The sequence below is a fragment of the Syngnathus acus genome, chromosome 10 (assembly GCF_901709675.1).
Source record: "Syngnathus acus chromosome 10, fSynAcu1.2, whole genome shotgun sequence".
Lineage (NCBI taxonomy): Eukaryota > Metazoa > Chordata > Actinopteri > Syngnathiformes > Syngnathidae > Syngnathus > Syngnathus acus.
The window spans coordinates 27,124,456-27,145,733 of NC_051095.1; the positions used below are offsets into that span (position 1 = coordinate 27,124,456).

The 21,278-nt window shown below is 43.8% G+C and overlaps 2 protein-coding genes across 4 annotated transcripts in view; one reads left to right on the top strand and one right to left on the bottom strand.

Annotated features, from left to right (window-relative positions):
• Window positions 1-21,278, bottom strand: part of tctn1 (tectonic family member 1) — a 1,200,810-nt gene that overhangs the window by 876,202 nt on the left and 303,330 nt on the right. The gene's annotated exons all lie outside the window — the stretch shown is intronic.
• Window positions 1-21,278, top strand: part of hars (histidyl-tRNA synthetase) — a 74,093-nt gene that overhangs the window by 50,858 nt on the left and 1,957 nt on the right. For 2 of the 3 annotated variants that reach the window (XM_037262858.1, XM_037262857.1), the window contains 4 exons: window positions 9,176-9,303; window positions 9,419-9,691; window positions 10,259-10,375; window positions 18,161-18,307. In XM_037262858.1, coding sequence (XP_037118753.1) covers window positions 9,176-9,303; window positions 9,419-9,691; window positions 10,259-10,375; window positions 18,161-18,307 — 665 coding nt within the window. The remainder of the gene's footprint in view (window positions 1-9,175; window positions 9,304-9,418; window positions 9,692-10,258; window positions 10,376-18,160; window positions 18,308-21,278) is intronic. The other variant, XM_037262859.1, reaches the window with a different exon arrangement.

The following is a 21,278-nucleotide window of genomic DNA, read 5'->3' on the forward strand; positions in this document are numbered from 1 at the left end:
TTTTCAGCTTGGCTTCAAAGTGTTGGGTAGAATTCGCAAGTATTAATAGCATAGTATTAATAATAGTATTAATATCAATTATTACTTGACGTGATCGCGACGTAAACGCTCCTACCATGACCCCAAAGGATCCCCCAAACAGATTATAAAAGTATCTCTGCAGCACCTGGAGGGATTGTGGGGGGAGAGACAATAGGTTATAGTTAACAGGACATCGGTCAGCAGTGCGAAGGAGATGGATGGAGGAGCAGGAGGGGCGGGAGCGGAGGTTGTTGAGGTTGCCAGTATGGGAGGTGGGGGTGAGCCTTTTTGGTAGTCCAAAAAGAGGAGATGGGTGAGCCATCGGTGAAGTGCCGGTCCAGATGTAGCGGCGACGGCGAAGGATCCCAGCCTCGTGTGGAAGCAGCAGTGGACCAGGTGGTGACGCTGGTCGACCCCGACTGCACCCGCTCGAACGGCAGGCCCGAACGCACCACGGCGGCACACAGCAGAGCCACGGTTGGCGAGCCCGCAGGGAGTGGAGCACGTCCCCCGAGGACGCCGGACGGAAGGCCAGAGAGCCGGGCCAGAGCTGCCGTCGAGTCCACAGCAGGCGGCCACAGGCTCCGAGTCGGGAGGCAGGAGGGCCCGGCGGTGGCTTTGGCCAGTTGGCTGTTGGCTAGCTGGCTAACGTAGCTGGTAGTCCGAGGGAGAGGAAACGGATAGGTGAGAGCGGAGCTGCGGGGATGCGAGGTGGACGGAAGACAACACGAGAAAAATAAAAGAAGAGACGGGTGCACTGAAAACGGGAAAACAAAAAACAAGTAACGGACATGGATACTGTTGTGGAGAAGTTTAAAGCCGGATTTGGATCCAAAAAGATTTCCCAAGCTTTAAACATCTCAAGGAGCACTGTGCAAGCAATTATATTGAAATGGCAGGAGTATCAGACCACTGCAAATCTACCAAGACCCGGCCGTCCCTCCAAACTTTCATCTCAAACAAGGAGAAGACTGATCAGAGATGCAGCCAAGAGGCCCATGATCACTCTGGATGAACTGCAGATAACTACAGCTGAGGTGGGAGAGTCTGTCCATAGGACAACAATCAGTCGTGCACTGCACAAATCTGGCCTTTATGGAAGAGTGGCAAGAAGAAAGCCATATCCATAAAAAGTCTCGTTTAAAGTTTGCCACAAGCCACCTGGGAGACACACCAAACATGTGGAAGAAGGTGCTCTGGTCAGATGAAACCAAAATCAAACTTTTTGGCCACAATGCAAAACGATATGTTTGGCGTAAAAGCAACACAGCTCATCACCCTGAACACACCATCCCCACTGTCAAACATGGTGGTGGCAGCATCATGGTTTGGGCCTGCTTTTCTTCAGCAGGGACAGGGAAGATGGCTAAAATTGATGGGAAGATGGATGGAGCCAAATACAGGACCATTCTGGAAGGAAACCTGTTGGAGTCTGCAAAAGACCTGAGACTGGGACAGAGATTTATCTTCCAACAGGACAATGATCCAAAACATAAAGCCAAATCTACAATGGAATGGTTCACAAATAGACGTATCCAGGTGTTAGAATGGCCAAGTCAAAGTCCAGACCTGAATCCAATCGAGAATCTGTGGAAAGAGCTGAAGACTGCTGTTCACAAACGCTCTCCATCCAACCTCACTGAGCTCGAGCTGTTTTGCAAGGAAGAATGGGCAAGAATTCCAGTCTCTCGATGTGCAAAACTGATAGAGACATACCCCAAGCGACTTGCAGCTGTAATTGCAGCAAAAGGTGGCGCTACAAAGTATTAGCGCAAGGGGGCCGAATAATATTGCACGCCCCACTTTTCAGTTTTTTATTTGTTAAAAAAGTTTAAATTATCCAATAAATTTCGTTCCACTTCACGATTGTGTCCCACTTGTTGTTGATTCTTGACAAAAAATTAAAATTTTATATCTTTATGTTTGAAGCCTGAAATGTGGCGAAATGTTGAAAGGTTCAAGGGGGCCGAATACTTTCGCAAGGCACTGTAGCTCCAGAGTAGACGTGACCGGGAAATAAAGAAAAGGGTGACGCAACAAGATGTCATCAACCACCAGGGCCCCCTCGTGACTGGAAGAAACCTCTACAGTGCATGAGCAGCTGTAGTACCTACGTTAAGAGCCAAATCGACTGCCTTTAACTTAAAAGCGGCATCATATGCATTTCTTTTGTCCCCCATAATGAGGGTTTGTGTATAAAAGCTTCCTTTCTTCAGTAATGTCCATCTCTATCTCGTTCTGTCTCTTCTTTGTGTCAATTACACGGCACTATTTGCCTGGCGGATCGACATGCGATCAACACACCATTCTTCTCCCCAGTGATTGTCACATATCCCTTAGCCCAGCAAAGCCATGCCGCACAACAGCGGTCCACAGCCTTTCTATGAGTGTATAAGTGATCAAGTCATCACAAAAATCACAAAAAATCCATAAATACGCCGCACCGGATGACAAGCCGCGGGGATCAAAACTCGAGCAAAAAGTAGCGGTTTATAGTCCGGAAATTATGGTAATTTCATTTATTATATAAATTATATTTTCGAGTACGACCTGTGACCTACGGTATGTTGTAGTGTTTGGCGTTAATGCAATTCTGTCGATGCCAAAAAGAAAAAGGTTCGTGACGTCTATCAGTGTGCGTTCGCAGTAAAATTGTTAACAAAATAATTCACACCTACTTAATATTCCCTCGTAACGGCAAAATGAAGTCATGGGGAAGTAAGATGGCGGCGCGTGCACACGCAGCGGCCTCTCTCTGTCCCGAACGGTGTTTTGTTTTGTCGTTTAATGTGGGTTTGTCCGACAGTTTTGTGTGTTCGTCTCGTCGTACCGGGTTGTGCTACAAGTGCGGCGGGCTGGTTCTGCTCGACATCGGCGAAAGCGAGTTTTGTGGCGATCTGGACTTTGAAGCGGGGACATTAAAGGCTCGGTCTGCTCCGTCCTGGCGCGTCGCCGGACTCGCCTGCTATTCCTCCCCCGGTTGGGCGTCCGGGCCTGGCTGGCGGCCAACCCAGCTCGCCCGGCCGTGCCTTCCATTCTTCTGGCGAACGTTCGATCGCTGGACATCAACATGCCTGCTGAGTTCTGCGGACCGGACAGTGCGTAGCTGCTGTGCATCTGGAGCGGATGGCGTGCTATCGGGCGGACCGGGCCATTGTACGAGGGGGAACATCGCGAGGAGGTGGACTGTGCGTCTACATCCGTGACGAATGGTGCCGGGACTCTGTTGTGGGATGCCAGCACTGCTCGCCACTGGCGAAGTTTGTGATCTCCAGGCTGTTGGGGTCCTGAACTCTCTCCCCGTTGTTTTACTTGTGTGTTGCTCGTGTACTGTGTCTCGTCACCGTGGGATAGGGGGAACGGTATTTCGGTTTCTTTGTGTGTCTTAGCATGAAGGAATTGACAATAAAGCTGACTCTGACTCTGACTGAAATGTACGTTTTTCTATATCTGGTTGGAGGACGCAATATTCAGATATTGGCTTAGGCCGGTTATTGGTAACAACCGAGAGGCGTATTGCCATGTCTGTAAAAAAACATTCATATCATCTAGATGTGGCTGTATGCCGTAGGGTCGCGCATGGAGTCTAACCCAAGACACCAGTTAAGGATGCACCGACTGGGTGGGCACGTTAACATTTCAATGTTTTGCAACAGCGGGATGGCTACATTCCCGCAAACCTACACCGCTCTCCAGCAAGCCACTGCCAGCGAGTGTTATCAGAACTACGAGTACAATTTCAGAAGGCAGACCCTATGCCCCACTTCAGGGTTGCAAGCAGAGGTGCTGTGCTGCCTGCACACAGCGACCAAACACCACTCATACACCTCCAATGAGATCATAGAAGAGCGCTTCCGCAATATGTTTAATGACTCAAAGATAGCAAAAAGCTTTGCGTGTGGCAAGGACAAGACTGGCTACGTAATCAAATTTGGTTTAGCGCCATACTTTAAGAAGAAGCTATTGTATTTTCACAACTCTAGGGTGCGGATAAAAGTCTTAGATTTTCTTCAAAATGTGCGGCGCGCCCTATTATGCAGTGCGCGCTATGTGTGTTGTTGTTGTAAAGCGGATGTAGTAAAGAGCGCCATGAGAATGTTAAAGGGGGAAGTGTGGGCATGGATTTGCAGTGCACCCTGTGTGTGTGTTGTTGTAAGGCGGACGTAGTAGAGAGTGCCATGAGAACGTTAACCCTTAGATGCATGAGTGACTGAACCCTACAGTCTTCCATAAGTGGGTAAAAAATGACCCATATTAGAATCAATGCGTTTTTTGCCATTTTTTGGCCATTTTGCTTAAGAATAATCATATGTATAACATTTAGAATTACCGTATTTTTAGGACTAAAAGTCGCTCCGGAATATAGGTCGCATTAGCCATACAATGCACAATAACGTGAAATAAAACATATATAAGTCGCTCCGGAGCATAAGTCGCATTTTGGGGGGAAATATATTCGACAAAATCCAACACCAAGAACAGACTTGAACTAGCAACAACAGGCTAAACCAGTGATCCCCAACCTTTTTTGCGCCACGGACCGGTTACGTGTCAGAAATATTTTCGCGGACCGGCCTTTATATAAATAAATAATACATTTATATAACAAAATAATACATTTATATAAATAAATAATACATTTATAATAAATATATGAATACGATGAAACAAAATGATACGACTGGCATAAAAACAAGTATAAACGACATTAAAATAAAACTCACCATTACATTGAATTAGTGGGAGCACTGAGCTTGTTTCTCAAAAACGAGCCGGTCCCATCTAGGCGTAATCGGAGACAATGACACCCGAAGTGGTTAAGGTTTGTCTTTTAATGCAGGATGCTTGGTCTCCATGTGCCGAAGCAGTTTTGAGGGCTTCATTGCCTCGTTAGCTAGCCTGTCGCCACATATTATGCAGAGTGGGCTTGGCGTGTCATAGTCTTTTAAATGCAGCTTTCCTTTTCTTAGAAGTCGTAGCCTCTTCTTCTTCCGTCTCCTCATTGGGCTTTTTTCCCTTTCCGAAGAAGCTTTCCAAACATCTCTGTTTCTTGCTCATTTTTGCTTGCTTCGCGGGCTCAACTGAGGTGACATGTCACGTGACCGAGACGAGCGTCTTGACCTGAACCGACGGATGTAATTGGGAGAGAATCGCCAATTTTTTTATATTTTTCAAAATAAATACTTACTCATTTTGCTAGCTTTGCGGGCTCGACTGGGGAAACATGTCACGTGACCGGGACGAGCGTTTTGACCTGAATTAATTGATCGTCGATTAAAACATTTTTTTTTTTTCTGTGTGGCTTGGCGGCCCGGTACCAAGTGACCCGCGGCCCGGTGGTTGGGGACCGCTGGGCTAAACGATAGGTATACAAACGAAGAGCTGAGAACGGGCCTGACGTAACATTCAGAGTTATTCAAATAACTATTACATAAATAACACGTTTATAAAACCATCTGTGTCACTCCAATTCATTAAATCCATCGATCGTCCTTTACGTCAACAATGCCGGCCGGGTGCGCGCTGCGACGGCGCTTGCACTTAAAAATTTTTCACAGGCCCATCTCACGATATATAAATTATATATCAAATAACTATTATCTAAGCAATAATATCAAACCATCTGTGTCACTCCAAATCATTAAATCCATCAATCAAATTCCTCGTCCTTTGTCAACAGCGTGCGCCCTGACGTCAGCCTCGTTATTCCACAGATCTCGTATATAACTATATTGTAGCGTTAAGAAAGTACAAGGAAAGACGTGGGTTTGGTAAACGTCTCTTTAACAAAACAAGAGTTCAACAAGCCAACAACTATTGAACTGTAACGATAAAAACATATAAAAGTTGCTACACGAAATAAAATATATCAAATAACTGTAACATAAATAGTTCACCGCCACATGGCCCCAAGCACCGGCGTCGACTTCCAGGCGTGTGGCGGCGTGGACTGCCATCTCCGGAGGTGGCACTTCTAGCCACGGAGGTGGAAGAGAGCTCCATAGAATAGGACCGGGCGTGCGTAAAAGCCATGTCCGAGCCCCATCCACCATCCCCGGACAGCCTCCCGGCCGAGCGCCGGCCCCCGACTTCCATCCACGGAGGTGAAAGAGAGCTCCGTAGAGTAGGACCGGGCGTGCGTGAAAGCCATAATAGTTTTTCAACTCCAAATCATTAAATCCTTCAAACTCTTCGTCCTCCGTGTCACTTACAAACAAAGCCGCTAATGATGCCGCTAGTACGTGGGGCCCTTCGTCATCTTTGTCATCCCGTGATCGAATCTTTGTCCTTTATGTAAACAACCGCCTCGCCGCGCTGCTGACGTCACTTGAAATTCAAATTACAGTAATCCCTTGCTACATCGCGGTTCGTTTATCGCGGTGTCACTTTTTTATTTTTTTATTTTGAAAATGTCTGAAAAAATTCACTTATAAGTCGCTCCTCAGTATAAGTTGCCCCCCCACACCCAAACTATGGGAAAAAAAGCGACTTATAGTCCGAAAAATACGGTACTCACTTTGTGTCAAAGACGCACACGATCACAGCAACATACTCAGCCGATTATGAGCGCGCCGGAGCTGTCAAACGGCGCGCACACGAAGCAAACCGCGATCGGACAACACGATCACAGCAACATACTCAGTCGATACCAGCAATCTATAACTTACCGCTGCGCACAAGTGAAAATGGGTATAATGTCTAAACCCCGAATATAAGACGACCCCCACTCTTATTTCAATGCAAAAAACCTCGTCTTATATTCGGGCCAATATGGTATGTAGTGTATTCAATTGAATATCGGTTGATAAGGATTTTCAAATTGTTGTATTTTGTTTTTATTTACATTTTACACAATTTCCCAACTTCAACCAAATCCGGTTTGTACAAGCTTGGGCTAACATGTCTGCTGGCACTGTTGTTCGAGCTTTCGCAAAAGCCGGCATCATATTCGAGGAGCCGCACAGCAAAAGACTCTGACAGTGAAGAAAGTGAACCTGGCATGTCTGTTGGAGATGTAGCGCAGCTCTGTGGTGGCCTCAGCCATCCTCTACGCTGTAGTCTGCTGGGGTGGGGGCAGTACGGACAGGGACAGGGGGAGACTAAATAAGATGGTCAGGAGAGCGAGCTCTGTCCTGGGCTGTCCGCTGGACTCCATTGAGGTTGTGGTTGAGAGGAGGATGTTAATTAAGCTGAAATCTTCTTGGTATGGCGCCGTGAGTGGCCGCCTCCCAGCAGTGTTCTCTCTTTTCCTCTTTATTTCCTTCTTTTCTCCTTTTTCTTTCTGTGTTTTTGTCCATTCAGCGATGCTGGTGCCTTCTACCGCACCTCGGTGTCTCTTCGGATCGGATATTTTTATTTATTTTCTTTTCTTCCTGGGACCGGGATCATCGGTCGAGACCGGCGTAACTCTACGACGGCTTCCTGCTTATCCGGCCAGTGATGACCGGGTCCCTCGCCTTGGCCTTGCAGCCGCAACCCCTGTGGGGAGTCCGCTCCCTCGTGCTCGTCGGAACCAACGACTTTCGCCATGCTAGCCCCGTGGTGACCATCTGCACGTGCCCCGACTGGGTGCCCAGGACGCTGCTCACACGTTTGCCTGCTTTGTGATGTTTTCACCGATTCACGACCACGGTCCATTGGGCGCCGTTGAACTGGACTGCCCTTACACCTGTCTATGGACCCCGTGGAGGCTATTTTGTGTGTTTTGGGGTGTTCTCCTGTATTGAGGGGTGCTGGTTGGCCGCTGTTACTTTTTTTCCTTTGTCTTTTAGCTTTGTTTTGCTTTGATGGCTTTTATCTTGTGCACTTTCTGGCTTTCTTTGTGGCGCCGTTGTGTGGCAGCCTTATGAGAGAGCCTATTGAGTTGTATACCCACTCTTTGGTATGGGTACTGCTGGGGCCTGAATTTACCCACCCCTGGGGATCAATAAATATTCAATCAATCAATCAATCAATCAATCATAAATCCATCATGGACAACACCTCTCACCCCCTCCATGAAATTATGCGGTCCCTGAGCAGCTCCTTTAGCAGCAGACTATTACACCCACGGTGTAGGAAGGAACGATTCCGCAGGTCCTTCATTCCCTCTGCTGTCAGACTCGACAACATGCGTGGCACCTGATAAAATTGTGTTTCGTCTCTACTAGCGGCACTTGTCTTTGTCCTTGTCTGTTATTTATCCTTTTTTGAAATTTTGGCACTTGTATTCTTGCACTCGTATGCGCTGCTGTGACAAGCAAATTTCCCCGCTGTGGGATGAATAAAGTTCTATCATCATCATCATCATGCTAATATATTTAACCTTAGAGTCCTCTCCTCCTCACCGACATATTGCGTACTGTAATTTCTTTACTCTTTCCAGGTTAATTTAGCGAGTAGATTTTCGCTGTAGATTTAAAACATTTATCAGCCTGCTATTCTGCTGTGCAAATTTGGAGATGCTCTTATTTAATATGGTTTCAGACAGATGTCTGTGAAGTAGTTGTTTTACCAAGCACATAGTGATTGCCTTAAGTGCTATCCATGTGAATTTTAGCTCAGGGATTATCATGGTTTGTAACATATTCATTGCCCAGAGGGGATAATTATTAGTCTTTTAGAAGCAACTTCACGTGTTTGTCAGCACCACTGAACTCGACAGCTGTTAATCTAGGGTGATGTCAGGGCTTTGGGACAGAACTATCTGGACTACAGCCCATCGGAAGAGGGTCGCACCCTTCACAATCTCCGATTGGCTGAGAACATGATGTGCGTGTTTGTTGTGAGAGGTTTTGAGTCGAGGCGACCTTTTTCTATCCACCATTGGCAGGTTGCCATGTGTGCTACCGCTGAAATTTGTCAGTTACACCTTTATAAAATTAGGGCGCCACGTGCATAAACTAGGCACACTCTGGAGCACTGCAGACTGTAAAATCATAATGAGTGACAAGTAAAAGTTGAGCTGACACGCCCTCAGTGTCTGACAACTTGATAGAGGGCTCTATTTTTTAATTGTTTTTTATCCCATTGTATGTATTTGCCCTCCCCATTCAAATTTGTCGGGCTTGTTACCAGCAGTCTTCTGTTTGGTGTGTAAAATAAACACACCACCAGACATTTTTATTTTCAGTTTGCAGGAAGTTTAAAAGGTACCCATTTCTGTTTTTTGTAGGCGGATTGGACCTAGCAGAGCGCCTCCTTCAAGACCAGAAAATGTCTGGGAGTAAGCAAGCTTGTGCAGGTCTATCAGACATAAAACTGCTCTTCAGCTACTTGCAACTTTTTCAGGTTACAAACAAGGTACAAAATATCCTTAACTATGGGATTATATACACCCAGTTTTGCTATTTCATACATATACACAGTATTTCTATTAATCACTGTTGCTCTAATGTTGTTATCTTGTCATCTCCAGGTGGTGTTTGACCTCAGTCTAGCTCGAGGTCTGGACTATTATACAGGAGTTATCTATGAAGCAGTGTTGTCTCATGCAGGTATAGAGTCATGTTCCACTGAAGTTCGAAATGGTTCACCTGCTGATGAGTGTGTTAGTGTGGGCAGCGTTGCTGGAGGGGGTCGCTATGATGGGTTGGTTGGCATGTTTGACCCCAATGGTAAGAAAGTACCATGCGTTGGTGTCAGCATCGGCATTGAGAGAATCTTCTCGTACATGGAGCAAAAAGCTGAGGTATGTATGGAGTATGTTTCTGAGCTCTATTGTTTTGTATGTTTTTTCATGTTAAATCTTTATTCTTTACGGCTTAAAGCACAGGTGTCAAACTCAAGGCCCGGGGGCCAGATACGGCCCACCACATCATTTTATGTGGCCCGCGAAGACAAATTGTGCATCAAATTTGTGTCATTACTAGAATTGCAAATTGTCTTCACTTTTAATAATTTTTTTTTTTAAATACGTGACCAGTTTTTACTCGTCTGATTTGAAAACGAGTTATTTGTCAGTTTGTTCTGTAGCTTATACTGTATATAATATGAGGTGCTCATACATTTATTTGGGTTGACAGTCATAATGGCCCTCCGAAAGAAGCTATGACTACAATGCGGCCCGCGAAAAAAATTAGTTTGACACCCCTGCTGTATATAATATGAGGTGCTCATACATTTATTTGGGTCATAATGGCCCTCCGAAAGAAGTTATGACTACAATGTGGCCCGTAAAAAAAAAAGAGTTTGACACCCCTGGCTTAAAGCAAGACTGAAGTTTACTGTCAAGAGTCACAGGAATGGTTTTCTTTAGGCTTTAGCTTTGAAGATACGCACAACCGAGGTGCAGGTGATGGTAGCATCTGCGCAGAAGAACTTGATGGAGGAGAGACTCAAACTTGTCACTGAACTTTGGAACGCTGGCATCAAGGTTAGGCTTTTCTACTTTTCATTTGCAAGTGTGGTCAAGATGAGCTGTTATTTCTGTTGTCTTTAAACTACTACAGTGTCAATAGTTTATACTACCCACTGATATAATCTATAATCAAATGGGGTCTACAGTATGCCAAAAGTCACACCTGGGTATCTACCGTTGTTTTAAAGTCACGGTTCAGTTGACATTCATACAGAAGAGAACAAATAGAAATCTTTTGTATAAACAGCAGCAGGTTCAGAGCTTGAAGTACGTTTTATTTGAATAGGTGGTGAGCCGAGGCCGTTTATCTGATTTCATTTTTTACATCAATGATCGCTGACAAGGGAGGAACTGGATCTCTTAATTTTTTTAATTTATTGTCATCTTAATCAGATTTTGTTTCTTAGCACATGTAATTTCTCATTTTGAAGTTTAAATCCGCAGGCAGCACGGCAGCCTACTACGTCAGTTGAACCAATAGCACGCAAAGCTACAAATCACGTGACATTATTCAGCCGATCTCAGGCCTACGTAGGTATACAACAGCTGTGGGTGAAGTTGGCTGTTGGTTTTCGCTTAACACTACATGGCAAAACGCAAGATATTCTGAGAGAAAGCAGCAGCTTCCACATTAGCAGGTAGCTATGTTATTTATTTGTTGTTTAAGTTTGGCAATGTTTATTACGAGTAAAGTAAGCCTCAACCGTTAGCCTACTAGTTAGCTGGCTAGCTTCTCTCATGAGCTAAGCTACGCACACACTGTGTGACTTAAATTGACGTTATGGGTTGGTTTATTAAATATATTCTATTGGTGTTGTCGTAATATAAATGGCCATTGAGGGTGAGGTAATGGAAGGCATGTAAATGATCCAAAAATATGCTATGTGCACCTTGTATAGCAAATTTCAAAAAGTGGAGAATACTACCTTGGAATTGTGTTAAATTATTTGTTAAATTAATTACATTGCAATTTGCTAATTTTATTACACAGTGTACAGTATAAGGTGCATTTTACCCATCTTAGTGACATATCTTGTGAAATTTTAATTCATTAAGCACTAAATGACTAAACAATATTGCCACTATGGTCATACTTCCATGCCTTGACTGTGAGAAATGGTGCTTAAAACATACACTGCAGGGAATTTTAGTGTATTCTATTAATTAATTATTTATTTAGTTATCTTACCTGAGCCTGTCCACCTGCATTTGCTTACCCCAAGGATATCCAACTTGTAGTTGTCCATTTCCTTGCGTAGTTGAGCTAGCCTGGATGTCTCGTACATGGTGTGAACATTCCATGTTCCAAGGCGTATCTTGGATTTGGGCCCAAGAAAACTCATCATGTTCCTAACTTCCCTCAGGGCTTTCATCAGGAGCAATCGTATTGCTAGTTGGTTGGCTTGAGTCTTCAGCGGGTCCAAGGGTTGTGTTTGGTTAATCATTTGTTGTAGTTTCTGTAACCCTCGTTTTTACGGTAAGGGGTTGTTAGCCCCTATGCCCAAGCCCCTACCAGGAGGACCAGGTGCCACTTTTCGTCTGACCTTTCATCTTTGACCTGTCTGGCTTGATTAGACCGTAGCCCCCCGCTGGCAGAGCTCTCAGGATCACTAAGGCACGCAAGCCCCTCCACCACGACAAGGTAGAAGCACAGAAAGAGGAATGGACATATAGTCAAAACAAATTTTCATCTACAGTTTCTTGGCAAACCAAGGCCATCCACATAACACAGAATATATTTCATACCGTACAGCATGACAACAAACCTTAGTTTTAAGGTTAAATCTCTGCACTGCCTCTTCTGCCACAGTTCTCTGATACCAAGTTCTTCATCGTGTGTAGGTACAGTTAGTAAAGCAATACCTATCGGTATAGGTTTAGACATAGGTATGGATATAGGTGTGCATGCGTGCGGTCGTGCGGTCGTGCGTGCGTGCGTGCGTGCGTGCGTGCGTGCGTGCGTGCGTGCGTGCGACAGTGGTACCTCAACTTATGAACTTGATTGGTTCCGCGGTTGGGTTTGTAAGTAGAAACGTTTGTAAGTAGAAGCAACGTTTCCCATAGGAATCAATGTGAAAGCAAATAATGCGTGCCAGACATCCCAAAAGTCACTTTTTGCCCCCATTTTTCCATGTAAAACATTCAGAAAACCAAAACAACAGTTTTATTTTTGCTTTTTCAAACTCTTATTACAAAAGATAAATGTCAGTTTATTCTTGACCTCCTAACTTTGCTTAGGGAGGTTCTAATTTTCTATAATTACTTAAAGTACCCCCGAGAAGACACAAAGTTAGGCTAATAAATTATTGTGTGCTTCGACGTACGCCTTAAAATGTGGTTATGTACCTGTTATTACATTTCGGTGCAATTAAGAATTAAACCCGCCACTTATAAGTTGTGAGACTATCACTCTATGACTGAGCCACGTGAAAAAGTCATTAGGCCGTCAGGAATCACGTTGACTAAAACGGGAGGGGAGGGAGGGGTACTTATTCTCACGGGTTGACTTATTCTAATAGGGCTGCTGTTCGAATGAGTACCCTTGTAACTTTGCTTCTAGAGAGGGGCACCTATTCAAATTTGCCACACTTGGTGAAAATACACCAAGAAGATACAGGAAAAGTAAAGTGATGGTGCCATGAACCAGGCCCTACTGGGCGCAAAATAAAGTTCAATGTCTTGCTCAAAGACAGTATGATTATGATAACAAGGGTTAATGGGTTTCCGACTGTGTGAGTGGTCATTGAACGCACCTCGCGCAGAACGCCTGTGAGAACTTAAAAAAATAAAATAAAAGAAAAGGAACCTAAAGATGGAAATTGACAAACACAAAAGTGTGTTCATGTTTTTATTGAAAACAAGCTGGTACTGTCTGCCACACAGCAACGGCTTCCATCTTTCACTCAATGCGTGCCGCTCCTGCAGCAGGGGAGACCTACTTTGGCACAACATCCTCTGTCGTGAACTCGATGATACGCATGCCTTTGCCGTGTTCCTTTATGTTTTTGTGTTTCATATCGATCGTCTTAGGCAGGGGTGTCAAACATACGGCCGGTATGTGGGGCACACTGTTTTGATCAGAGTAGAAGACAACATTGTTTTGATCAGAGAAGACAGACCCAACACAGCAGACAGCAGCAATGCGCCAATTGGTGCTTGTTACGACGTTGTTTCTACCCTGTCATTATCCAAACGGAGAAAAGTAGATACGGAGTGTAGAATTTTCAATGAAAAATGGACCACGTCCTTATTTATAGAAATGCACGGAAAACCTTTGTGCTTGGTGTGTTTGCAACCAGTTTCGGTATTGAAGGAATATAATACTCGACGCCACTACGAGACTCTTCACAGCGAAAAATATGACGGCTTGCAAGGACAAGTGAGAAGAGATAAGATCAACGAATTGCAGGCGGGTCTGAGGAAACAGCAGTCAACTTTCATCCAGAGCCGACAAGTCAGTGAAGCAGCGGTAAAAGCCAGCTAACTAATTGCCAGCGAAATAGCATTAGCATCAAAGCCGTATTCCGACGGTAACTTTTTTTAAACGATGTATGATGAAGGTGGCTGAACTTGTATGTCCCGAGAAACGACAAGCTTTTGCTAATATTAGCCTGACGAGAAATACTATAGCAGAGAGGATTTCGGACCTATCAGCAGATTTAGACAGCCGATTGAAACGGAGTCAAGTCATTTATTGCATTTTCCGTTGCAATTTACGAGAGCACTGATATCACAGACGTGGCACAACTGGCCTTATTTACCGGACTATAAGGCGCACCTAAAAACCTCAAATTTTCTCAAAAGCCGACAGTGCGCCTTATCGTCCGGTGCGCCTTATATATGGACCAAATTCTGGCCCGCGGGCCAAATGCGGCCCGCGTCTAAATTTAAACTGGCCTGAAGCATTGTGTCATAAAATCAATCATAAGTGGTCCACTGAAGACTATGAATCATGAATCAAAAAGACTATGGATCATTATTTTGTGATTATAAAGTAATTTGTGGCGTCTGAAGTTGAAATAAAAAAGATAAAATGGAGAATGATTTGATTTGGATTAAAAATCTGACATGATGCAACCTGGCCTGTCACAAACACCAATATCACCCTTCTTATTCATACAACAATAACAATAAAACAAACTTAATACATCTAATAAAAAATTCATTCACTTTCATGAAATTGTTAATTTGTTATTATTTTAATCTTTAACTTTAACTTTTGAAGTTTACTGATCTATCTGTTTAGTTTTGTACTTATTAAAGTAAGCCTTACATTAATTTTGAGTGTTGTGTGATATTAATATTATTGATATATTGTTATTGTTTTCACTATTTCAAGTTATTATATTGTGATTGCATTAATGGTGCGCCTTATATTCCGGTGCGCCTTATATATGGACAAAGTTTTAAAATGGGCCATTCATTGAAGGTGCGCCTTATAGTCCGGTGCGCCTTATAGTCCGGCAAATACGGTATTCGTGGAGTTGATGAGACATTGACTGTTACTGAAGAGTTTCTTGAGTTGGTGCCAATGATGGACACCACAACAGCCGAAGACATTTTAGACATTTGTCTAAGGAAATCTGAGGTGTTTCATGAAATGTTTTGTAAAACAAATGTTCATTAAATTTCAACATTTTCCTAATTTTCTTGTGCTTCTTTACACTAAAAAAAAGGAAAGACATGATATTTTGGTTATTTATAACAGACTATGGTATAATTTTAACAGTCCGGCCCACTTGACATCTACCGAGGCCGCATGTGGCCCACAATGTGAAATGAGTTTGACACCCCTGCCCTAAACCATGATGTTGAACAATCTTTTTCAGGTCATTTGTCAGTTGTTTTGAGGCTCCCATGTTGCCACTCTTCAGAGAAGACTCAAAGAGGAGAGCAACTGCGCTAACCAGTGCTCCATCGTGCCAACCCCGTTAATATTTATTTACAATTATTTGTGATGTAATGTAAAGCTTGTTTCATATATAAGCATAGGTTCAGTAAACAAGAGATGGGAGTAATTTTCAGTTTGCAATCCTTTTGATCATGCAATTAAGCTTTTTGCAAATATTTCAGTTTATTATTCTCATTGTTTTTAATTGTCGTATATGTTCAGAATAAAAATCGCTCACTGTGTCTGTAAGGGGTTATCGGATAATATCTTCCTAAAATATGCATACAATACAGCTGTCCATTTCTGTAGTGCTTGCTAGCAAACAATATGAACAAGAGGAATATTGTTAAATGCTTTGTGTAGCTAATTTTTGTGACGTTATGCATACTTTGTCAGGAGAGTAACAGGTATAAACAAAAAAACTCAACTTCCAACAAAGCGAATCAATAAATTTTATGAGCAAAATTCACAATGACACTTTGAGTTCATCCTGATATCTTACAGAAGACTTGAGTTTTCAAAAGAAAAGATAACAATAAGGACTATTCCCAATCAAGCCTAACAACCAAATGTTTCATTTCCCAAGGTGATTAATGTGACAAAATGTTATTTTAGCAAGTGTTTTGGTCTGTCTTGCGATCTTTAGCTAGGTATAGCAAATTATCAACTCAGATAGCGCTCATTTAGAGTTGACATGAACTTCAACCACCAACTGTATCTAACCCGTGCATAGATCCCGACACTGGCAAACAGGAAAAGAAACTTACAAAACACATTTCGAGGCTTGTCATTGGACAATAGCAACTACGTCATGCATCTCGTATTCAGGGCAGTTTCCAGATTGGTTTTCTGGCCAGAGTATCCTACACAGTAACGAATAAATTAAAAAAATGTGCAAGAGATAAGAGTACCAAAAATGTTTTTTTTTTTGAAAAATGAAGAGGATGTTACCAGATATGTGGTCCTCTTTGATGGGTATCTTAAAATGCACAAAATTGGCCCTCGGCCCCTAAATTATTCCATAGTGCGAGTAAATTTTTCATCCACTCACACAAATGTAACCAAGGAATTAATAGATTTTTTTTTTTTTTTTTATTATTATATTATTATTTTCATTCATTTGTTTTCTGTACCGCTTATCCTCACGTGGGACACGTGTGCGCTGAAGCTTATCCCAGATGACGAGTAGTAGGCTGGGGACACCCTGAACCGGTTGCCACCCAATTGCAGGGCAAACATAACAGTACCTGGAGAAAACACCCACAGGGGAGAACATTAAACTCCTCACCGGAAGGCCGGAGTCCAATCCTGCACCTCTGACCTGTGAGGCGACGGCCTAACCAGCTCTTCATTGTGCCGCCGCCTCTTTTTTTTTTTTTTTTTTAAATAATCATAAAGGGATAAGAATTTAACAAATGTTTTTGAAATTTATTTAAAATATCAACATAATAGATTATTTGAGGAAAGTGGTACTTGCAGCTCTAAAATTTAAAAATTGTTTGTGAACCGGGGCATTTTTTTTTTTGCAAAATCTTTGGTCATTATCCGAGTTGTTCGCTATCACAGGCGAAGTTCCAATGTACAAATACAGTACATACTTGGTATTGAACTTTAGGATTCTTGAGGCGAAAATAGTCCTAGGAAGTGTATGAGTTTTAGTAGCAGTTAATAAACTTACAAATAGTTTCAAACAGTGCTGTACCCAATAGATTTTCATACTTTTTTTTTCTTTGCCATGTTGCCAAAAATATGTGAGATTTTGTGCGAATAACTTGGGTAGTTTCCAAAATAAAACCAGTTACTAGGCACATTTGGAAATGCTTCTGCTAGCCAGTGGCTGACTTGCACTTTGTTTATGGGGTATAATGTGGAGCGGGCGAAGCAGTCACACTTCCTGTCACTCAATTAATGTTCCATTTAGGAACTTGCACCGTTGGGTATGCCTGTTATCATACCAAAGTGTCCCATATTATAGAATCTTTATATTTATACTAGGGATGCACCGAAAATTCGGCCACCGAAAATTTTCGGCCGAAAATGACCCAAAAGTGCATTTTCGGTTTTTGGCCGAAAGACCTAAATCACCGAAACAACACGGCCGAAACTTGTGATGACGTGAGCAAACAGCGCAGCCAGCACGCGGGAAAACGGGATAAGAGCCAGCATGTCTGCGGTGTGGACTGATTTCACTATCTCAGAGAAAGACCCACGGATAGCGATTTGCAAAACATGCAATGCTGAAATTTCAAGAGGGGTGCATCTGCAAAAAGTTTCTCCACGTCGGGTTTAATTCATTACCTGAAATCCAAACATCCCGATCGCCATTCTGAATATGAGAAGAAGGCGACACAGAAAAGGAAACTGACACCGAGCACGCCCACTCCGTCTGTGGCAAACGTTTTTGAAAAGGCAAGAAAGTTCTCCAGTGATTCTGCCAAGAGAACATATTTAATTTTACAGTCTTTCAGCAGGCCAGTCAGTTATAAGCCTGTAAATTATTATTTAATGTACACATGAGTGGGGTCAAGTTAAACATTTTATTTTTATTTCATTTTATTTTTGAATTTTAATTTATATTGTGCATTGTTGTAATGTCAGTGCTAAATAAATATTTTCATACTTTTGTAACTGGTTTATTGCAATGCCTTGATTTTAGTGAGGTTAGTACACATGTAGCCATAAATGCTGTGGTTCTAATAACTGGCATAATCATTTCTTTCGGTGTTTCGGTTTTCGGCCTTGGTTTCCTCGTTTTTGGTTTTCGGTTTCGGCCAAGAATTTCTATTTCGGTGCATCCCTAATTTATACTTATACTGTTGCACTCCTAATAATCAGTAGTTTACACAATTCAGTGTGCCAAAGTACTAATAGGAGATTTTTTCTTTTTTTTTTTCTGTGCTCGTTTGAAGGCTGAGGTGATGTACAAGAGGAACCCAAAATTGCTCAGTCAGCTACAGCACTGTGAGGATTCTGGGATCCCCCTTGTGGCGATTCTTGGTGAACAGGAGCTAAAAGATGGCGTTGTCAAACTCCGTGTTGTGGCCACCAGAGATGAGGTACAGTGTGCAGTGCACTTTATTGTGCAAATTATTCAGACCGTGTTCAGTTTTATTTTAAAGAAAATGGTGGAAAAAACATTTGATATTGAGATGGGCATTATATAAACGTGTGTGTATATATATATTCAAGATTCAAGAGTTTTTATTCGCCATGTTTGAGCGTGCCAAACAAGGAATTTGACTTCGGTACATCACAGCCTCTGTTCAACATTTAGATGACTAATAACACTCAGGACATGTGAAAAATGACAAATATTCTCAAACATCCCCTGATCTTAAACTCCCAGGAGGACAAGGAAAAACTCAAAACTCCAACTAGGGGAAATGAGAAACCTTGAGAAGAGACCACAGATGGGAGGGTCCCTCTTCCAGGATGACCAGGCTGCAATGGATGCAGAGAGGACACACAGTACAAACAGTGTAGACAATTCAAAAAAGGTGTGGAGAGCAGGATGTTATTGGACAGCAATGACTCTGAGACTCTAAGAGTGGTGTGAGTTCATCCAAGCAACAGCCTGGGGGAAGAAGCTGTCTCTGTGTCTGCTGGTTTTTGCGTACAGAGCTCTATAACGCCGCCCGGAGGGGAGTAGTTCAAACAGACTGCAACCTGGGTGAGAGGGGTCTGTAGAGATGTTCGTTGCACGTTTCCTGGTCCTGGACAGGTACAAGTCTTGGATAGATGGGAGGTTGATTCCAATGATCTTTTCTGCAGTCCTGATTGTCCGTTGCAGTCTGTGCTTGTCTTGTTTGGAGGCTGATCCAAACCAGACAGTGATGGAGGTGCAGAGGACAGACTGGATGATGGCAGTGTAGAAGGTCTTCAGCTGTCTCAGGAAGTACAGCCTCTGCTAGGCCTTCTTCCGGACAGAGTCTATGGACCATTTCAGGTCCCGAGAGATTGTGGTTCCCAGGAACTTGAAGGTGTCTGTGGAGAGAATAGTATTACTGCGGATAGTGAGGGGTCAAAGTGGTGAAGGGTCTCCTTGGGAAGCTGGTGATCCACTGACAGGTGGAGGCAGGCACCGCAAGCTGGATGAGCTTCTGTTGGAGGATGTCAGGAGCGATGGTGTTGAACGCCGAGCTGAAGTCCACGAACAGGATCCTGGCGTACGTTCCTGGGGTGTCCAGGTGGTGCAGGATGTAGTGCAGTCCCATGTTGACCGCATCATCCACTGACCTGTTTGCCCGGGAGGCAAACTGGAGGGGGTCAAGCAGGGGGCCCGTGACATCCTTCAGGTGGTTCAGCACTAACCTCTCGAAAGATTTCATGACCACAGATGTCAGTGCGACAGGTCTGTAGTCATTCAAACCTGTGATGGCGGGCTTCTTGGCCACTGGAACGATGGTGGAGCTCTTGAAGCACGAGGGCACCTCACACAGCTCCAGAGAACGGTTGAAGATCCGTGCAAAGGTGGGCGCCAGCTGCTCAGCGCAGACATTCAAGCAGGAAGGTGACACGCCGTCTGGGCCCGGTGCCTTCCTGGTCTTTTGTCTCTGGAACATCTGGCGCACTTCCTCCTCGCGGATCTGGAGTGCGGGCGCGGCCTCTGCAAAAGAGAGAGTGGGTGACAACGATGATAGAGGTGTGGACAGAGTAGTTGTGGGGAGAGGTGAGTATGTAGATTGTGCTGCAGGAAGTCCCGTTGTGTGGGAGGACCGATCAAACCTGCAGTAGAACCTGTTTAGCTGGTTAGCAAGCCTTGGGCGCTCCACAGGACGGGGGGTTCGTTTCTTGTACCCCGTGATGCTCTGCAGACCTTTCCACACTGTTGAGGGATCAGGATTGGCAGAGAGGTGTAGGCCTCCTCCTTGACTTTGCGCAGCCTCCTGAGGTTCGGTGTAAACCAAGGTTTGTCGTTGTTGTACGTGCAGAAGGTCTTAGTCTGCACACACAGATCCTCACAAAAACTGATGTATGATGTGACAGTGTCAGTGAGTTCATGCAAGGCTGAAGTTCAAACAACAAAACTAACACAATGCAAGAACTCACAACAAATTACATACCTGTGACTTCTGCTGTTGCCTTTGCGAGACCAGTTCAGATATGCGACATCACAAATTCTACATGATAAATCAGGTGTGTTCGGAACTCCGCAGTGGAGGTATATTTAATAACGAATATTTAACTTTTCACTCGGCGAGCTGTGCTGAAACTGAAGGGGGCACTATACGCATGCGAGCAGCACAGAGCAGCAGCCAGCGGCGCTGAAGAAGAAAACTTTCGGTCTTTAATAACAGTGGCTTCAGCCAGTGGGAGTGGAAGTCCAACACGCCGGCTTGTTGAGAAGCCAGGTTGCTCAAAGAGTCGTGTGGAAATATTTTGCATTTGAGGCTGATGCAACCGGAGCAATTATAGATTCGAACAAGCCGCGCACACAGTGGCCAAAGGTATGGGCACCCCCGGAAGACAATGATTGCAATTACAAATGATTTGGTATTAGTATTCTTATTTATTTTGCTTGCAATGAAAAAACCACTAAATAGAATGGAAGAGTCAAATCAATTGTCATTTTACACAAAACTCCAAAAATGGGCCGGACAAAAGTATTGGCACCCTCAGCCTAATACTTGGTAGCACAACTTTTAGACAAAATAACTGCGAACAAATGCTTCCGGTAACAATCAATTAGTTTCTTACTATCTTCTGCTGGAATTTTAGACCATTCTTCTTTGGCAAACTGCTCCAGTTCCCTGATTTGAAGGATGCCTTCTCCAAACTGCCACTCTAGGATCAGAATCAGCTTTATTGACCAAGTTTGTGCATGCCAAACAGGGAATTTGACTCCGGTTGATGTCAGCTTCTGTACATTTAAGTGACTGTCAACATTCAGGTAACTAACAACATTTAAGTGACGAGAGCAGGATGTTATTGCACAGTGACGACTCTGAGTCTCTATGAGTGGTGAGAGTTCATCAGAGTGACAGCCTGGGGGTAGAAGTTGTGTCTGTGTCTGCTGGTTTTGGCGTA